At 35.9% G+C, this 20743-nt stretch overlaps 1 protein-coding gene across 1 annotated transcript; it reads left to right on the top strand.

Annotated features, from left to right (window-relative positions):
- The first annotated feature begins 1299 nt into the window (after window positions 1–1299).
- Nulp1 (Nuclear localized protein 1) lies at window positions 1300–17026 on the top strand. Its single transcript, XM_069509092.1, has 14 exons — window positions 1300–1390; window positions 1595–1644; window positions 2558–2694; window positions 2779–2955; window positions 3498–3679; window positions 4377–4456; window positions 4968–5079; window positions 5894–5960; window positions 6865–6975; window positions 7609–7924; window positions 8780–8927; window positions 10712–10853; window positions 12794–12907; window positions 16579–17026. The coding sequence occupies exons 3-14, from the start codon at window positions 2572–2574 to the stop codon at window positions 16690–16692; spliced, it is 1686 nt and encodes a 561-aa protein (XP_069365193.1). The 5' UTR covers window positions 1300–1390; window positions 1595–1644; window positions 2558–2571; the 3' UTR covers window positions 16693–17026.
- Window positions 17027–20743: the final 3717 nt, after the last annotated feature.

The following is a 20743-nucleotide window of genomic DNA, read 5'->3' as shown; positions in this document are numbered from 1 at the left end:
ATTTGCTTTTTAATCAGCTATTAATATTATTCTGAATCTGACTCTCCTAGCATAGCAATATCTTTTTCATATACGGATTTATTCATATTAATATTTTGTTAAATCTCATTAGTTTTACATTTTACTCCTTCCTAATTGCTTGAATAAGGACGAAATACTACTATTACGCAGTATATTATGAATTTTTAACGTGATTTTGTATTACGGTGACACGGTCAAGGTAATGGCCATATTACCTTGACGGTAGATTAGGGCTGAATTACGGTGCATCTACGGTAATTATCGTGTACATGGAAACACTGATTAGTCCAACAAAAACAAGTGCGGCAACATGACGAACGATAACGTTTTCTATCATTCTATGGTTTTGCGGGGTTTGCCCGTAGATAGAGTAATTGGTAGATTTAAATACTGTGTAACTGCGTATGAGATAGCGATAGCACGCCGTAACGATGAATTTAACACGACAATTATTATTACCATTGTTTAGTAGTCAATATTTGTATTAACCGATCAACAAAATTTGTATTAAACGTTTTTTATGTGTAAACAAGTAAAATAACTCATGAGAAATACAATTACGCCACGAATTCTCAAAGTTTGATTTTGCAACTTCTTGTATGTATTCTTGAAAAAAACCAGTTACACGATAAGGGACAAGAAATAGGTTAGCTGCGTTTCTATTTATCACATTAGTAGCTTTATCTGTGCTCTCTTTTTAGTGTGAATGAGAAAGCAAACGTTCCTGTATCTACCTTTATTACTCTATCTACGTACAAGAACAAAGGAAACACTTGGCAGCAATGTAAGTTCCGATTTTCGCCACGCGCCATGGTAGCCTTGTCGCACTGTAAGTTGTACAGTCCGACAAGACTCTTTTGGAACTTGAATGATATTGACAGGGGGGCGCTGTTGGAGAACAAAGGCCGTACAAAGCTTGGTACAAAGCAAAGGCTTGAAATATTTAAACAAGACAGTACAAAGGGGACACTTGACGGCAACGTTAGTTACAATTTTCACTACGCGCCAAGATAGCCTTGTCGCACTGTAAAAGCTCAGTTGTAACTCGTACAGTGCTGCAGAAGAGCTATGATATATTCACTTTTATTGGTTTCTCAAAACGTAGCGATTATATTATACTCTTTGGTACGAACTAAAAAAAACTGAGAACCATGCTCAAAAAGACTAGAACCCAGAGCCGTACAACCTGTTAAAAAAACAGAGGACCATAGATTAATATTTTGATTTTGTTATTTATGTCTCTTTTTACTGGTCGGTGACAGCCTATAGGTACCTTATTTTTAATTCAGAATTATCTGAATTTCAGATCACATTCAGAATTCAGATCAGATCCAGTTCCAGTTGGAGTTACGTGGTATAACACTTTACCGTAAGTAAATATTTTTTTGCGAAATCTTTGTATAAAATCATTGTGGGACTTTAGCAATTTTCGAAAAACCGATGTAACGAGTAGAATTTGTCCACCTACGAGGGTAGATGGACAAATGTACTGCTGTGATACTGCCTTGAGCGCCTTCCTCGCCACGTTATCTACAATGCTATTGTACATATGCTCGCCTTTGCTTTGTTTTAGGCAACAAACACCCTCCCAGAATACAGACGCGATCCGCTGCAATCAAACTAGTAAGCACAGATAGCTGCCCATTATTAGTTCTCAGTACTTTTTAGTTTAGTTTGACATGAGTTGAGGTTAACAAATAGCTATTACTTTGAGAAATGAGATTGTTTCATAAAAATCTTTGATTTTTGTTGTTTCTTCTGATTAAAGTCTAATAGACAAATGATTAATACCACCGCTGCAAAATATTGAATAAGTTGAAATAGAATTAGATACCATAAATAGTTTTGGTATCAAATTTTCTTTCTAAATTGCCATTTTGTAGGTTTCCATGTTCACTGTATATTTAGAACTGTATTCCATGTCATTTGCAATAATTAAAGAAAGGTGATAATAAAATAGCTACCTACCTACCAAGTTTTTTGAACAACTAAACACCACAATAAGGGCCAGTATTCACTTAAATGGTTATGGGTGGAGAGGTGCTTGGCAGACCAATAAGATTCTAATATGACATGAAAATAATTATAACTCTCAAAAATCTGATCCAACTGAACACATCTCGGCTCCACTGCTTAAGTGGATATTAATCCTAAGCTTTAAAAATTGTGTATATCATAGGTGTATAATTTGTGGTGTAAAGCGGTGGTAGTCTAGTGGTTAAGATGTCCTCATGCTATTCGGGGGTCTAGGGTTTGGTTCAGGGCACACAGCACCAACTTTTTAGAGTTTGTGCATTTTAAGCAATTAAATATCACTTGCTTTAACAGTGAAGGAAAACATTGTGAGGAAACCTTGTATGCCTGAGAATTCTACATAATGTTCTCAAAGGTGTGTCAAGTCTGGCAATTTGCACTTGGCCAGATTGGAATCTTCCTGATTCTGAGAGGAGACCCGTGTCCAGTAGTGAGCCGGTAATGGGTTGATGATGATAATGATGAAAGATGTACTACATTCAAGCTTTAATTTTGTATACAGGTACTGATAAAGTCATGTCTAGAAGACAAATGAAAAAGGTGCTTGGGCCGCCTCAGATAGGCCCTGTGCACAGCTCTTCGGAGGAAGAGGAACCTCATTGTTCATATGTTAACAAAAAACTGAACGCTTATGCAGAGGTAAGTGAACAATTTTCTTAAGTACTACATACTAAAATAGAAAAGCAAACAAAGTAATGTATTGATTGCATTTTATTTAAACAGCTTGAGGTACAGTCATCCCAATCAGCACTTGAAGACTGTGAAACGTACGAGGCAACAAGAAGTGAAGACAGTGAAACATTGGAGGCAGCACCAAGTGATTTAAAGGAAACAAACAAGGAAAAGAAAAAGGCAAAGAAGAAAAATAAATTGAAAACAAATAAATCCACATCTGCTAAAGTAAGTATTAAAACAATTGATTGCAGTCCAATAATAATTGCACCAATAATTGTAACTAGAACCCAGAGCTAATAATCTAATTTAAAAAAAGAGCTCTGAAAAACCTTTTCTCTGGTTCATTTCATAGACTATATGTATACTGGAAAGTTCGTACCTAAAAACAGTATGTGATAGACAAAAACTACTTTGTCTGCATATGTATTTTTAACTAAAGGATGCCCGTGACTTTGTCCGCGTGGATTTAGGTTTTTTAAAAATCCCGTGGGAACTTTGATTTTCCGGGATAAAAAGTAGCCTATGTCCTTCCCCGAGATGTAAGCTACCTCTGTACCAAATTTCATCAAAATCGGTTGAACCGTTGGGCCGGGAAAAGCTAGCAGACAGACAGACACACTTTCGCATTTATAATATTAGTATGGATAAGTGGTGCTATGAATAAATAAACAGGAAAAATGGGTACTTATTTTTTTAAAAATTTGTGACTCAATATGTATAAATATTTGAATTTGAAGTTTTAACTTATTTTATTTATTATTTAACAGGCAGATGACATTGATCAACTAGTTCAAGAAGTAAATGATATGCTGGGAGAACCATCCCCCAAAGTAGAAACAGTAGCAGAGAAAAAACCCAAACAAAGTATATTTTCAGTGAGAAAGATGCACCTAAATGTCTCTAATGAACTAAACAGGCTCTTCGGTCCTGACGACGCTGATGGCAATCGGTATGTTGACTTAGATATGGTAATAATGAGCCCGCGCAGGCAGAAAAGCGTTACAAGTACAACGCCACAAATGCAAAATGCCAAAAGACGTAAACCTGTACACATAATGCCAAATACCGAAAACCGCGACAGCTTGAGATGGCAGTCGGGGTACCGGCGCACCCGTGCTCGCAACTAAAAAAAACTAAAAATCTATATATGAAATTGAATCACTAAATGTGTTGCTGATTGCAAATCTCGGATACAGCAGAACCGATTTTGCTAATTCTTTTATTATAATATTCCTTGAAGTACGAGGATGGTTCTTACATAGAGAAAAAATGTCTGAAAAAGAATCGACTGTTAGGCGGTACGAAGTTCGCCGGGGTAGCTAGTATAAAATCAATAAACAGTTACTTAAATAATGGTACACACGCCTAATTTGGTTTATGTATTTTTATTTATTTATTCAGATATAAGGTAGCGTACCGTAACGCTAATTCGCTTGGCGGCACGGCTTTGTCGGAAGGGTGGTAACTAGCCACGGTCGAAGCCTCCCACCAGAAAATTTTTTGGCGGATTATGGCGAATTAAGTTTGTGGTTGCTTGTATATCCTGGATTTCTGGAAAGTAACACAATTTTTTTTTTAAATATGCTTTTATAATCCCGAATTAACTTAACTAGTACCTGTAACTTATGAACATATTTATTTTTCAGAAAAAAGCCGAAACAGCAGTCAAAAGATATAGTTAGAAACCCAATCACTCCTTTAAAAACTTATCCTTTCAAGAATATGGGTAAGTGTACATACCTATTATACAACTGTATGTGTGTATAACTAAACGTGTATTTATATAAATTTACTAGCTTATGCTCGCGACTTCACCCATGTGGACTACATAAATTTCAAACCCCCATTTAACCCACTTAGAGGTGGAATTTCGAAAAATGCTTTCTTAGTGTATACTTACTCTTCACAAAGAACATACCCTCCAAATTTCATGCCTCTAGGACCAGCAGTTTAGGCTGTGCGTTGATATATAAGTCAGTCAGTCAGGACTTTGAATTTTTATATAAAGGTACAGACATAATTTTTTTTTACATAATAGCAGTGTCTAAAACGAACAATAGATCAAACTCATAATACGCATATAAGGGAACAGCGTGACACTTCACAAGATGGCGGCACTAGTTCCGATTTTCGCCACGCGCCAAAAGAGCCTTGTCGCACTGTATTATTGCTTAGGTGTTCTTTGTACAATATGCGTTCCTTTACCATATTAATTAATATGACTTTATCTTTTTCAGGATTATCTATGGCAGTTGTTACCACTCGAGATGATATCACTTATTTTGTGTACAATCACAACACAGAATACCAGCGACGCCACAGGGAACTGATAGCACATATCGAACAAGGGTTTGTTGTTTGCTTTCAATGTATCTACTTGTTTAGAATTAGCCATGGCTTTACCTATACGTTTAAAAAGTCTCTCTGGAAGCTCCATGCTATTTTAATCCGCTTTTACGGGGAAGAGCGAGATGCGCGTTGTTTTGTTAGCAAAATCAACGTTTGGTATTACGGGTCCCTGTACAAAAAATTAAAATCATTTTTATTAAGGACCATATTTTAACTATGAACTTATTTTGACCATATTTGGCATTGAGAAGGCTTACATGCTAGAGTTGGAATAAGAATACTTTTTGACCCGGATATAAATAAATCCATGCAGACAGAATCGTGGGCAATAGCTAGTTTTATTAAAAAATAAACCTTACCTACTGTGCAGAAGCGTGCAAATCTTATGATTAAGGATTAATATTAATGTGCTATTTTTCTATTATGGTTTGATAAGTACAGTTCTTGCAATTCACGAAGGCGAGTGGACTTTACTTGTGGTTACGTCGGATACACGGGCATTGCGTAAGTGTGCGTGCATGTCGGACCAATCAGTTGCGAGCAAGCGCTCGCAAACGCACACATTCAGTGTACCTTACTTATACCGATACGACTTAAACACAAGCATGAGCCACTCGCCTTCGTGAATTGCAAGAACTGTAACCAGTTACAAAAAGACATTAATCTTATTCCGTTACAAACCCGGATTAAATATTGTTAACATAGACTGCTAAAATCATAACAATTCTATTGACTTTGCCGCAGCTGGTTAAAAAAGACAATAATTCCATTTGGAACTTTATTTTCATTTGTATAATTTCATATTTGTTTTCAGGAATGATCCGCAGGGAGTTCCTATACTTCAATCCTTCGCCAACATGCACGTAGAAGGAATGCTCGAGGTCAGTCCAATTTTGTAACATAATAAAATTTATTTCCGCTCATATCGTTAAATCTCGATTATGAAATCAAAATGTGTCACTTATTTTTTTGAAAGTTTAACAATAAAACCTATAGCGAGCCTTATCTAATTAATTCTAGTATCTTATATTAAAATTTAATAATTTGTAAATTAAAACCATTAACATCAGTTTAGTTTTTACATTATTCAGCACTCCAAACACTATTAACATTAAGCATATCGGTGATGCGACCTTCGAAAATGTACCTACAGTGAAAATTTACCTCACAAAATAATAAGTCGAAAGGACTAAGGTGGTCGTTTAGGTCATTTTTGGAACATTAAGGTACACCGTACACAATAAAGACAATAAATAACAAGTTAGCTCTATCTTTTTACATACCTATCATTTAATTTGATAGATGATGTGATAATTTTTTCACGACATCTATCAATAATCTGATTGGTCCGTTAAGCGCGCTACTCACAACACTGCGGCAAGGGCGATTTAGGGTGAAAAAGTGGGGAGGATCCTAGATTACCTAGGACTAGGTCCTAGATTGACCAGCTGGAGCAGATAGATGCATCCGATATCTCTTAGATTGTGGCAACCGCCCTCTGTCGCCCTACACGTGTATAGGGTCGTCGGCCTGATTTCTATTGTCAGTTAGCTCGCGACAGTCGTCGAATGATTAAAAAAAATCAAATGGCGTCGAACGATGAACGTGAAGTCCGCGCACGCACTGAGAGGCTGACCTGTGTGTAGGGACCACCCTAGATTGCTTCAATCTAGCTGCCTCCTAAATCGGTTCTGCTGCTGTGTTGTGAGTAGAACGCTTTAAAGTTTAAACACATCTTCCTTCGCTTTGGTGGATACTGAGTTTAAGTTTACTATTTGTGCTCAGCTTTTCAGGCTATACTGCCGAGCAGAAGAATACTCCAACGCGAATTCGCTCCTAGAGAATTTGATTGGCTATCTACAATTTACTGCACATCCATTATTCAACATAACAAATGTAAGTAAAATATGTACATTGTACATCTAAATATTCTGCTGGCCCCCATTTGATTGTAAACTGCTCTCTAAATAATATGTTACAAGCGGTGTGAGCGCGGAAATTTGTTTGAATCTTTGCTAATAGAAAAATTGCCACTTCAATTCCTGACCTATGTATGAGATTTAAACAAAAATCGTTACAATTTTTGTTTTCTTTGATGCAATAATTCTTGAGACCAATTCCTCTCACTCTAATGCTGAGATTTATAGAGCGGAATTTGAATTTGCTCAGACCTAAGACACAGTTAATAGTTTAAATAAGTCGCCTCACAACCGCCGCGCTCCCAAAATAACATCCTGTTTATCAGTATTCTTAAGTAAGTAGATTGCTTGAAAACACATTTGATTATATCTAATACTAGATGATGCCCGCGACTTCGTCCGCGTGGATTTAGGTTTTTTAAAATCCCGTGGGCACTCTTACGTTTTCCGGGATAAAAAGTAGCCTATGTCCTTCCCCGGTATGCGAGCTATCTCTGTACCAAATTTCGTCAAAATTGATTGAACGGATGGGCCGTGAAAGACAGCCCGACAGACACACTTTCGCATTTATAATACTAGTATAGATGTAAAATATATTTCATATTTTCAGCTGAATGCTCGGTTAGAGTATACATATGTGGAGAACCGAGCTTTTCACATAGCTATATTGCTATATAGTTACTTGTTGAGCAACAAAGCCTGCCACAGAACTGCTCTAGAGTTGGCCAAGATGCTAATGAACCTGGACCCTTCGGACCCTTTGGGAGTGATTTTCATAATCGATACATTTGCTATAAGAGCTCGTGAATACGCGTGGTTAATCGAAGCCATTGACTATTGGGAAGTAAATAGAGATGCAAAATACCTGTTTAATATGAAGTACTCCTATGCTTTGGCACATTTCCATGTGTTAAACAATAAAAAAGGTTAGTCTTAAAGTGTAAGCCAGCACTATAGTCTATATATTATGTATGCGGTGGATAATATATGTATATTACTCATTTGTTTGATTGTTTGTTTAATACAGTGAAAAAACTATGTGTCTTGGTGATATATTAATTTAATTTATAGCCTGTTACTTCTAGATAAAGTAGGTTTCTAATGGTGAAATTTTTTTAAAAATCGGTTTAGTAGTTTCAGAGTTCATTGATTACGAACAACCAAACAAATCTTTATGATTTTAGTATAGAAGTATAGGGCACATGCGGCATGGAATGTTTCAGTTTAAAATTAAATTGTATGTTACTTGATATATTATAATTTCAATTCTATTTAATTGCTATTAAATTCGATCTAATTGCTAGGCTTCGTCAGCAGCAGGAAGTGTTTTAAAACCCCGTGGGAATAAGAATTCCCAGTGTCATCATCATGATCAACCCATCGCCGGCTCATTACAGAGCGCGGGTCTCCTCTCAGAGTGAGAAGGGTTTTCGCCATAGTCTACCACGCTGGCCATGTGCGGATTGATAGACTTCACACACCTTTGAGAACATTATGGAGAACTCTCAGGCTGCAGGCATGCAGGTTTCCTCACGATGTTTTCCTTCACCGTTAAAGCAAGTGATATTTAATTAAGAACACATAATTCGGAAAAGTTTTAATACATAACTGTAACTTATTAACTATTCATATTCTGTTTGGGAAGGCACTGGCCCCTAAGACACGGGATTTCCTAGTTTAGGGGTCAGGATTCCAGAGAAATGAACTGTACTGAGTTATTAAATAAATAAATTATATTAAATAATTATTATTTATTAATGCATGTTTATGTGCTTTTACAGAGGATTTAAAGCTAGCTGATAAGCTGCTCAAGGATGCTTTGATGTTGTTTCCCATGGGCCTGTTGGCGATCCTATCCACTACCACACTCCCGTTGACAAGTAGAACGGAAAAAATTAGTTCTCATCGATTGTTCACTACCTACGCAAGGTTAGGAAAATGTATTTAAAGTCTATTATTTAATCCCAGAGACTAAAAAGACACCTAGAAATGTCAATGAGATTTTAGAAATAGGTAGGTACTATTCTGAATAAAAAAATAATTAGACTATACAGTACGCGCGGCGAGAGTTTGGCTTTGACCGTTATTGCGCAGAAATCAGAAATTGGGTATCAACGGGCAATTAGTGGGGTGCGGGGCGGGTGTGTAGGCGCACGCGGTGCTCTGATTGGCGCTCCACTGCTCCAGTCGTTCCCTGCCTCTGTTTGTACAATCACGTTCACAAGTGAATTGCTATTTTCGTTAATTGTTTATTATATAAGAATCTGAATAGCACTGCTGCTAAGACTTTTTTTAATGTTAACTTTTGTATTTAATAATTATTTTAAGTTTTCTTTTGTTTGTATGTACCAATTTTACATGTATCTTGGAATAAATAATTTTATTAAAAAACAATTATTTAGAATTTTCATCGCTGTCTCTGTAAACTTTAAAAGGAAATAAACATTTTATATAAGTAAAATAACTATCAATAGTTTTAATAAATGAAGAAGTTTATCTGTTTCGTATTATTTTCTAGCATTATTACCACTGTACATGAATTTTGACCCACTCAAATATCCAACCTGGTACATAAAAAAGGAAAAGTATTGTGTGCGTGACAGTACCCATGCGCAGTAATCCCCTCCACCCGAAGGTCAAAGCCAAACTCTCGCCGCGCGATCTGTACTTTGACGTAAGATTTTTCTGTATTACCTGTTATTTCCCAAAGCCTTCATGATCCAAACAAACATTCCTCCCAGCGTTGGGGACACGCTGGGTCTCTTTCTATGACTTTTTATATGATTATACTAGTTGTACTTACTCTTTGTTCACGTAAGAACATTAATGCCATAGCTTTAAGAGTCAATATCGCGTAATAAATTAGTTTGAGACCAAGTATTCAACTTTTGACACCTGATACGCGATAAAATGAGGTAAATATGGCAACACGTATATTTTTTCTATGTATTTTTCTGAGGCATTTACCAGAAAACGTAGAAGCAAGGCGTAATCCCTGATTTCATGAATTTTTCAAATTCTTGTACGGGTGTAAAAATAGGTGATATTAGAACTTAAGGTGACGCAGTACGCTCGACCTAACCTGTTTGCTTTTCACTTGACATTGTATGAGAAAGGTGAGAGGCACGATGATTTTAACTGAAATCAAGGGTTTAGAAAAAGTATTTTTGAGAAAAAAATACTAAATGTGTGTTTGCAAAATAAAGATATTTCAACTAATGAATACATAAACTATGTCTAATGTTAAATTGTTTTAGAATTTTCATACCCCTAATCTTATTTATTTATGCCCAAAGTTGTCATAATTTTAGTGTTAAAGTAGGAAAGTTTAAAATCAATATTTTTTCCAATGTTTAATATATCAATATACCTAGGTAATGGCAAGACAAACCGATATAATACTTAGTTTTGAGCATACAATATCAAATAATGTAATAATTACCCTCCTACGTTTGTATGGAGAAAGCACCGAACTGAGCCCACTTAAGTACATCATGTAGTACTTGAATCACTGTTGTATGATTCACGTTCTGGCAAATCGATCCTGTCCTAATTTAAATAGTTATAGATTTTTTACTAACAAATAGGTTTAAGTTTCGTGTAATTACTAACACTAATATGATCCTCGATGGTCGAATTAAAAACATTTTTTTTTTTAAGCGAGGATATCGGTTTCAATTTTGTAATATGCTTACTTGTAACACGAATTGCAGAACAATCTTTCCGCTGCGCGATGTGATCAAGCTGTATGCTGCGATGATCGGCTCCCGCTGGGTGGAGCCACCGGTGCTGGAGTGGCTGCTGCGGAACGCGGACGAGCTGATTGACGTTTTTGACAACGACCCCGCTGTGCAGGTAGTCTATTGTTAACTAACAGTATATGTTGGAAATAGAGGAAAATAAGGAGATGGAAGTGAATTGTCACCTGGTTCAAAATAACGGGCGCTCGGTTCTTGATGCGTCCAAATGTTCTTTGTCGCACCTCCTCGTAGTTTCTCTACTATTGCTATGTTATGTGATTGTTCGGGTAGCTGATTTTCTTTTCTTGATTTATTTTCGGCTCGAGGGGAGAGCGATACACCAGCTCAATCGACCCTTGGCTGTAAGTACCCTTTCGCGCTCGCGTCTCGTTTAAAGTGAAAAAGTCTCAGAACTAGGACTATTAGAGGTAGCCCTATTGTGACACTTACTGTTAGAGCGAGATAGCTAAATGCATTTAAGCTGACAAAATTATTATGTTTTGTCCTTATCACCGTGGCCATTTTTTTTGTTTGCCAAAATAATGTATTTGTACGTGAGTATTTGGCAAACAACGTGAAGTGTAGAAGGAATGACATTTCACAAGTAAGAAAATCTGCTGGAGCGAGAGGGACTGAGGGGGCCACGCTAGTTGCCAATCTGGACATATCTGTGGAAAAAGTGAAGTTTTCGGAAGTGTCAATGTGTCATCTTGACATATTTCGTTATAGGTGTGACGGATGAAAGGGGATAGGTATGGATTTGAATGCGTTCAGGAATTAGGAATGTTAACAGTTAAAAACTACCAGTATATGCAACCCGCTGTACGGCAGTTATACGCATAAAGGAAGATGCTAGTTGCCATTTCGGCATACACTTGAATAGTACTTTTCTCTCACTTGTGAGGAAACAATGAACAAATGAATCCAAGAAAAAAGTTTTTATGGAAATTTTGTTGTTGTAAGAGAGTCTGCCACGACACAAAGTCTCTTGAACTTGCGCAGTGGCTGATATATCGATCTACATATTTTTTTGGCTTGTTAAAATTATTGTGCCAATCTCGCAGGCAATTTTTCTGTTCATTCGGTGGCAGGAAATCAAGCTACACCAGATGTAGGTACCACTTTGCTTTGCTGGATGACAGCAGGAATTTAGTTAGGGTAGATATTTTTTTATTCCTGTCTGATAAATTCCTGCTGTAGTTTACAGAGATCTGTAAACTACAGTCGGTGACACGTCAAATGACCTTTGACCTAGTACCCACCTGTGCTACGGGCGATTTATCGATTATGGCTAGAGTATAATGACGCAGAAGAAACAGAGTGAGGGAACAGAGAATGCTGACCTAGAGCTTGTGTATCAACTATTTCATTTTTTCGCGCTGTTTATAAAATCAAAACGTGTCACTTATTGAAATACTTTACTATAAAAAAATACATTAAAGCACTGTTTTGTTTGCAAAATAATGCAAAATAGTGCTTTAAAATAAGTCTGTGGCTATTCTTTATGTTTTATATCGCTTGGCGCGGCACGCGGATGTTCGGTAGACCCCATATTTAATTTTATTATGGCCAAAAATGTATACTCGGTAGCTACTAAATACTGTAAAGAATTTGACTTGCTTAGAATAATAACCACTGGTTTACTTCAATGTTTTTTCCTGCAATATTTATCAAGAAAAGCGAAGCGTGACAAAATATTATGTTACCAATATAATATGGTTAGAATTTTAAGATATGTGTTTAGATAAAGTAATGTATGAAGCTCTACATAAGTAGATATTAAAACACTCCTGTGATACTATTAAAAACTCACGCTCATGTTTTAATAATTCTTATTATGCAAACCGTTTCATAACAGTAGTTTATGAAACGGTTCCATAATAGATTGTATTAAAAAATATTTTAAAGCATTACTTTGCAATATTTTCCTAACAAAACAGTGTTACAATGATGTATGTGAATACAATAGGTCAAAATGTGACACATTTTGATTTTATTATCAGAATTTTAAAATATGAGGGTAGGCAAACTACTAATTGACAGTTTTCTTTTTAGATAGAAGTTTCGGCCATTGCGGTTTGGCATAAGACGCTGTATAGACGCTGGCCACTCCCGGTATCCCGTCATCTTATCATTATCTATCCCATGTCGGATTTGATTGCGGATGGCGTAAGTTGCACCATTTTTTAATATTTATTTTTCTTGGGATTTTGTCTTGTTATTAGTATTGTGGTTCATTCATGGCTCGTAAATAATACTCTAAAAACTAACGTATCATTATGGCTTTACCAGTAAAACTGATGATTAATAGTAGATTATTCAACATGGGGGTAATGTTAATGTCTTACGTCACGGGCGCCGGGATAAATCCCAAGTGTAACGAGGGATTTTAGAGTAACTCCCGAGCATAGCAAGGGTGTTGCATGTAGAATCCTGAGTGAAGCGTGGGGTTAAGGGGCGCCCAAGGCTAATACAGTATTAGCCCCAAGTTCAAAAATCTACTTTCACACCTCGCGAGACAATAAAATCAAAATCTTCGTATACTTAAACAGGTACCTACCTCTCTGTCTTTAGAAGTTTCTGGGAGCAAATCGTTTATTACACTTTGAGCATTAATATAGTTTCCGGAGTTAAATTACTGCTGCTGTCTACATCACTCGACATTTTTATTTCAAATTAAATAAATAATTAATTTCAATAAGTAACACCACAATACATCGTTTCGGAGATAGTTTTGGAGCGAGTTTCTCACTCCACCATAGCCTCATAGATTATTGAATCTAGGAGGCCAGAGGAACGTTATCATACGACGAAGCGAGACAGCAGTAGCAGCTTGAACTAAAAACTGCTTGTAAGGAACAGAATTTGCTTCTGGCGCGGGGTGTTCTAAATTAAAATTACATTATATTCCTTAAGACATAATAGATTTCAGTACAACATTATAACCCGGCTAAGTCATAGGAATGTTATGACGTAGCCTTAGCTGACAGGTCTGTAATAAGGCATTCTAGAGCGAGTGGTGTGAAAATTTTGTTTTGACAATTTCACTGTGTGGGCAATCAATCGGATTCAAAATAAAACACGCTTTCGACGCTTAATTAACATTTCATATGTAAGGCTGTTAAATACATTAAATTATACTTAATAAACTTTGGAAACTGTAGGTTTTTAACTCAGTGACTCAAGTGTAACTTTTCGACGTAAAGTTTTTACTGTGCTTAAATATCTGTCAACTTAAAGGCATGCATTCTTAGTATATTTACGACATTTAAGCAGCTTTGCTTGCTTTATAACTTTGACTGATTAAAATTGCTGAAAGCTTTTTCTATATTTGTTTTTCATAATAGTGTTGTGTACATGTATGATACGTGCGTCTCCTTCCGCGAGGATTTAGGTTTTTTTTAAATGCCGCGTAGATCTTTGATTTATTGTGATAATAAGTATCGTATCGCTCATTTGCAACAACAATGTTATAACTTAAAACACACGATGTTACAGGAGAGTGATTTTATATCGGAAATAAAAATTTAATTTTTAAATACCTATATTCTGTTTCGAATAAAATTACGATTGAGTATAAATTTTATCGTTCATTGGTTCTTAAACATAAGGAAATTAAATATAATTTATCTTGTGTATGATGGTTATTTAAAAGACTGTGATTTATTTTGTGTCTATTTATTTGAAAAATGTTAATACATTTTTATTATTTTCACTTATGTCGTTATAGATACATTACAGATTATATATAGATACATTTTAGATTATTAGATTATAGATATCATTTTTAAGTAAAAATTTGAAAACAATAGAAAATAAAACAAAATAATGTTGATGTATCAATATTAAAATAATATAACGTAAAAAACGATCTTTCTCTAATTTTATCTAAATTAATCTCAATCGATCAGAGTTTGAGGAAAACGATATATCTAAATTAATGTAAAGTAACGCAATAACATCATTTATGCTGTCGTGCTCTTGTTACTTACAATTTACATAAAATAAGGAATATGCAATTTACAGGAAAAACTCAAATCAAAACCTGGCATTTCTGTATATTTAACTCAAAATTGTAGATGTTCACCTATGAAGTTGTTGCAAATGAGCGCTTTAAGTATGTACGCCAGCTCCAGGACGCAAATATGACTGTGCCAAATTTTGTAAGCTTGGTTCAGCGATTCTGTCGTGAAAACGATGCAGACAATCAGACAGATTGTTTTGCACTTATAATAATAATAGGTAATCCATACTTATATTATAAATGCTAAAGTGTATTTGTCTGTCTGTCTGTCTGCTAGCTTTTCATTCATTTAGTTCAACCGATTTTGATGAAATTTGGTACAGAGTTAGCTTACATTCTCGGGAAGGACATAGGTTACTTTTTATCCCGGAAAATTAAAAAGTTCCAACGGGATTTAAAAAAACCTGATTCCACGCGGATGAAGTCGTGGGCATCATCTAGTAATTTATCTAAGATAGATTAATAGACTGCGAGGTCATGGTAACTATTACAGATATAGCTGATGCTGTTACTGGATTAAAGGGCCACTCTTTGAAGTTCAAACATGTTAGTATACCTGCGTTAAGTGGTTGAGTTATCTTTATAAGGCGCCTGAACAACAAGCTATACTTATTTTTGGATCGGCAATTGGGTATTTTCCTACTTTTGAATTTGATGCATATTATTACTTTATTATAAACAAGGATAAAAATAATGACGTACGCTGAAAATTTAAAATTGAACAAAGATTTACAAAGTTACAGGCATTTTAATTTTGGAGTGGGAGGATCTTCTATCCCTTTCTCGCAAAACTAAAATTTGTATGAAACCGCACAAAGCCACTATGGTATTAGTAAGGTGTGACGTCAAAATTCTATATCGCTATCTCTGTCTAAACTTTTTGTTATTTGATCGATTTAATTAGTTTTTTCAGTTTACGTTATTTGTTTTATCCTAGTTTCTACATAGTATAAAATAAAGTCGCTTCCCGCGTCTGTATGTATGTATGAACGCTTAGATCTTTTAAACTACGCAACGGATTTTAATGCGGTTTTCACCAACAGATAGAGTGATTCATGAGGAAGGTTTATAGCTATAGTTTAATTCTCAAAAAATTAGAGATCCCTAGCGAAATTGAAGTAATGTGAATTAGGTCGGAAAAAATCCTTTCATTTGAGAGTTTCCGAGGCAATGACACTCTAGTAACACCACATTAGTATCTACGTTGCACCCATGCGAAGCCGGGGCGGGTCGCTAGTTTATATTAAAGTGATAAAAAAATGTAGCCAAATACCCAATTGATTAGTTCTGTTAATGATCGTGCATGATTACTTTTAACATCCAATGCAATGCCGCTGCCCAACTTTTCAGTTCCAGGCGTGCCGATCCAAAAATAGGCTATTCAGGTTATTCCATAAAAACATACTAACATCACAGATATGTCCAGATTTGCAACTAGCGTGGCCCCCTCAGTCCCTCTCGCTCAAGCAGATTTTCTTATTTGTGAAATGTCATTCCTTCTACACTTCACGTTGTTTGTCAAATACTCACGTACAAATACATTTTGACAAACAAAAAAAAGTGGCCACGGTGATAAGGACAAAACATAATCATTTTGTCACATTCTAACAAGAGCTTAAATGCATTTAGCTATCTCGCTCTAACAGTAAGTGTCACAATAGGGCTACTTCTAACAGTCCTTATTCTGAGACTAACATGTTTGGCATCAAAGAGCTGCCCTTCATACTGTGAACAGCATCAGCTATATCTGTGACCGTTACCAAATTACGACCTAGACCACGACTAATATTGATATTGTTTATTTTCCTATACACAGTCAGTGCCGTTAATGCCCGTATATCTCAACACACATTTCTTCAACCCTCTACCGGTTGCGAGTGCCACTATCAATCGCTACAGCTACCCGGCAAGAAGATATTCTTTACATTGATTCGAAAATCGTGTTCGACTAGCTGTTAAAATGGGCACATGGTAGGTTGTTTTTGTCATTGTTAATTGGCGAAATAATATATTAATTTTGTAAATAAATTAGTGGTTTTTTTTAAACCTTAGGTTTAATAAAAACTTTTTATTGTAAGTACTAATTAAATATAAAAATTGCAAATCAATACAATTAAGGAAATTACAAATATCATCTAATCCGCCATATGGAAGCAGGGATGGCTGCGTTACCTCATTGAATGGCCAGACTAATATGTTGACTGAGGTAACTGCCAGCCCTCTCCAGTCTCCCGTATGCGTAGAACAAAACAAGAAATATAATATTAAAAGTAAAAACTTTTTTAAAAACAGGCTTTTATTTAAATTCACTAAAAATAATAAAATAAACTTTTCCCTTAAAACTTTTACTATCAACTTCTAACGTCATTATACAATATAATTTATATTATAATAAAAAAGCTTGTCGCGAGATTTAAGTAAGTATGTACTCGTATTTACTTAGTTTGAAAATTTAAAATATTAATATCAATTAGATCAAGTTGATTAATTTACTTGTTTATCTACACAGGTAAATCTCGCGACAAGCTTTTATATCATATGAATTATTGTGTAATGATGGCTGGCTAAGAACGAGTAATATTTTATTTTTAACTTTTCATGTTAGATCTTAGCCGTACCCAAAACCTTGAAAACACCACCTGGAACATGAAAATGTCATATTGATGCAGGGGCCATATTGGATTTCAAGAATAATACCATATTCGTTCTTAGCCACTCCCAAAACCTTGAAAACAACACCCATAATGTGAAAATGTCATATGACGCAGCGACCATCTTGGATTTTAAGAATAATTCCACGTTCGTTCTCAGCCACCCCGATAACCTCGAAAATGGCACATAGAATGACGTCACACAGCTAACCATGTATTGGCATCCAAACTTAACGTGTATACTAAATTTAATATATCTTCAACCGATTGCGGTTGACGATATCTTGGCCATCTTTACAAGTCCACCATATTGTATTTAAAGTGACGTCCCATATTACGATACCCATATTGTAGGAGTGCATTAAAAATAACTAGTCCGCCATCTTGGGTGCTCCGCCATGTTGGATTTAGCATGACGTCACACAGCTATCCATGCATTGTTATCCAAAATAAACGTGTATACAAAATTTCAGCTCAATCGGCTGAAGATATCTGCTTCAAAATTAAGTTGCAAAATTCCACCCGAATAAACATAGGAACATACATATACGCGTACATTGCAAGTTAAAATTAGCTTTTAATTAAATGATTATAATTTAATATGTATACATCGTTTGACATAGTTTATTTGTTGAACACTTCCTGTAGTTCAACAAGTATTCAATTACTAAACATAATATTAAGCCCTCTGCACTCTGGGGCTTTAATTTGATGTTCATAAATCTCTAATTTTGTACATTAGACTATTCAAACAGGCTGATTGATTGATTGATTGATTGATTGATCTTATAAAAATGTAGCTAAGCTAGAGCGTATTTCCAATCAACTATTTTATATAGGACATTAGAGCAATTAAGTAAATGCATTTAGCTATCTCGCTCTAACAGTAAGTGTCACAATAAGGCTACTTCTAACAGTCCTTATTCTGAGGTTTTGTACGGCGGTTACATTATGGGAAAACGTCACAATTTGACAGCGCCATATTAAGATACACATTTGCGCACAGTTATACCACAACCTAGCGTGGCCCCCTCAGTCCCTCTCGCTCAAGCAGAAGTACTTGTGAAATGTTAATAATGTCCTTCAATTTATGTTCGCTTCAGCTATTATAGTATACTGCAACCCACCATTGCAAAATAACTTCAGAAACAAAAAACAACAAACAAATCAATTATTTCTTTAAAATACTTGAGTCAACATAACCTCACTTCACGTTGTTTGTTAAGATCTCACGTACAAAATACATCTTGACAAACAAAGAAAGTGACCACGGCGATAAGGACATAAAATAATCATTTTGTCACGTTCTAATAAGAGCTTAAAAGCATTTAGCTATCTCGCTCTAACAGTAGAGTAGCTCTAGAGTCACTGGGCTACTTCTACAGGTATTTATTCTGAGGTAAAAACGATAACTTTTGTTGAACTAGAACTAGAAAAGTTACACTAGAATCTGTTTGTGCCTAAGTTTCCAAAGTGAGATACGGGATACCGACCTAGTTTTCGGGGTTGGTATCAAGTGAAAGATTTTAAGGGCCAAATACGCAAACGAATTTTAAATAAGCGCCGGCAACTGCATAAATGTGTTAAGTATCGAATTCTGACTAAGCAGATTTATTTATGGTAATTAAAAATAGTTGTGTACTAAATGACGCCCGCGCCTTGTTTTCGGTTTTTGAAAAACCCCGTGGGAACAGATTTCTCGTTCGAAATGCAAGCTATCACTGTACTATGTATAAAGATGATACCCGCGACTTTGTCCACATGGACTTAGGTTTTTTAAAATCCCATAGAATCTGAACTGCAGGAATAAAAAGTAGTCTGTGTGCGAATCCGGGGTAAAGCTATCTCTGTACCAAATTTTGTCGAAATCAATTAAACGGTTGCGTGAAAAGGTAAAAGACACAGACGCACTATCTTTCGCATTTATAATATTGGTATGGATGAAATAATAATAGCTCCTTTAAATTTAAGAGATGTTTCCTATCCACAGCTATCGTCGACCGAGACCAGCCCTTCACATTTTGAGACAGATCACTACTTTAACCCCTTGCCACTTGAGATCTCCGACGACGAATTGTGGTTACTTTCATAAGTCTGAAAATTTTGATACTCTTTCCTAACCAGAATGCGTGAAAACCAGAATCGTGGTTGTTATAAGTATAAGTTAATTTACATTATGTAAATTTGTTTTTTTTTGTTTTATAGTTTATCATTAAGTTTATTGATTAAGAGCCAGCGCGTGCCAGACCTTCGTTATTTTATAAGAGCTGAAAGTTTTTTTCGTATTGTCCCCAACACAGGGAGGAAGTTTGGATCAAGGTGGCATTGGCAGAAAACAGGTAGAAGATACAGGTTTAACAATTTATTAGTTTAAGGGTATCTGGCAGGTGGTTGCAACGTTACTAAGTGTCTAGCAATGCATGACGTGATTTATAATAATATTAGACTTTATGCTTTGACGTAAGATTTTATAAGTATTTGTTACTTGTTATCTGCCAAAGCCACCACGATCCAAACTTCCTCCCTGTATTAGGGACAATACGCAGAGGAACTTTCAGCTTTTGTGAAGTAATGAAGGTCTGGCACGAGCTGGCTCTCTCTCTCTCTATTAAGATAAATGCATAATAATATTTATGTCTAGTCGGGCACAAGCGGTCGTTTGATTGTAAATATATCCGGCCACAAGTTTTTTAGTTAGCTTAGTTTTCGGACAAGTGAAGCGAGGGGGGGAAGGTGGCGAGCAAAGCGATCCGGCGACCTCCGTAGCCAAACGAAGGTCGAAAAGGTGAGCTGAATGATGGGGCGATGAAGCGAGTCCCGGCGTAGCTCATTTAATAAACATTAATTAAGGTAATAACATATTATGGCATTATATTAAAAAAAAACTATCAGCACAAATTAAGAGCTCATGGCAGGATGTTTCCTTTTAATAAATGACCACAAGCATACTAGACACTCTCATTAAAAATTGGAACTTGTTTTTTGCATTGAGGAACTAATAAATTCACTTGTGGGTGTATATTTAAAATCAAATAACCGTTTGTGCTTTCTGCCACTTCCTAATGTGGTAATCGGGGCATACGCCCCGGGGGGACGGCCTGCACACCTGCACCGGGCTAGCGCGGGGGCTGTGCGGGTGTGCGGGGCGTCCCCACCATCTCGACCTGTCGCGTAGGTAAGTACTATACATGTGATTGGCAGGCTGTGAGTAATATAATCTATTATAATGTTTAAAAGTAGTTACTGTTGCGACAAGTTTTTTAAAAATGGCGTTTTCTCGAAGAAAACTTCAAAGTATTTATATACAGAGACAGCATAAATCTATACCAG

Source organism: Maniola hyperantus, chromosome Z (genome assembly GCF_902806685.2).
Source record: "Maniola hyperantus chromosome Z, iAphHyp1.2, whole genome shotgun sequence".
Taxonomy (NCBI): Eukaryota; Metazoa; Arthropoda; class Insecta; order Lepidoptera; family Nymphalidae; genus Maniola; species Maniola hyperantus.
This window is presented reverse-complemented; position numbering and strand designations above follow the sequence as displayed.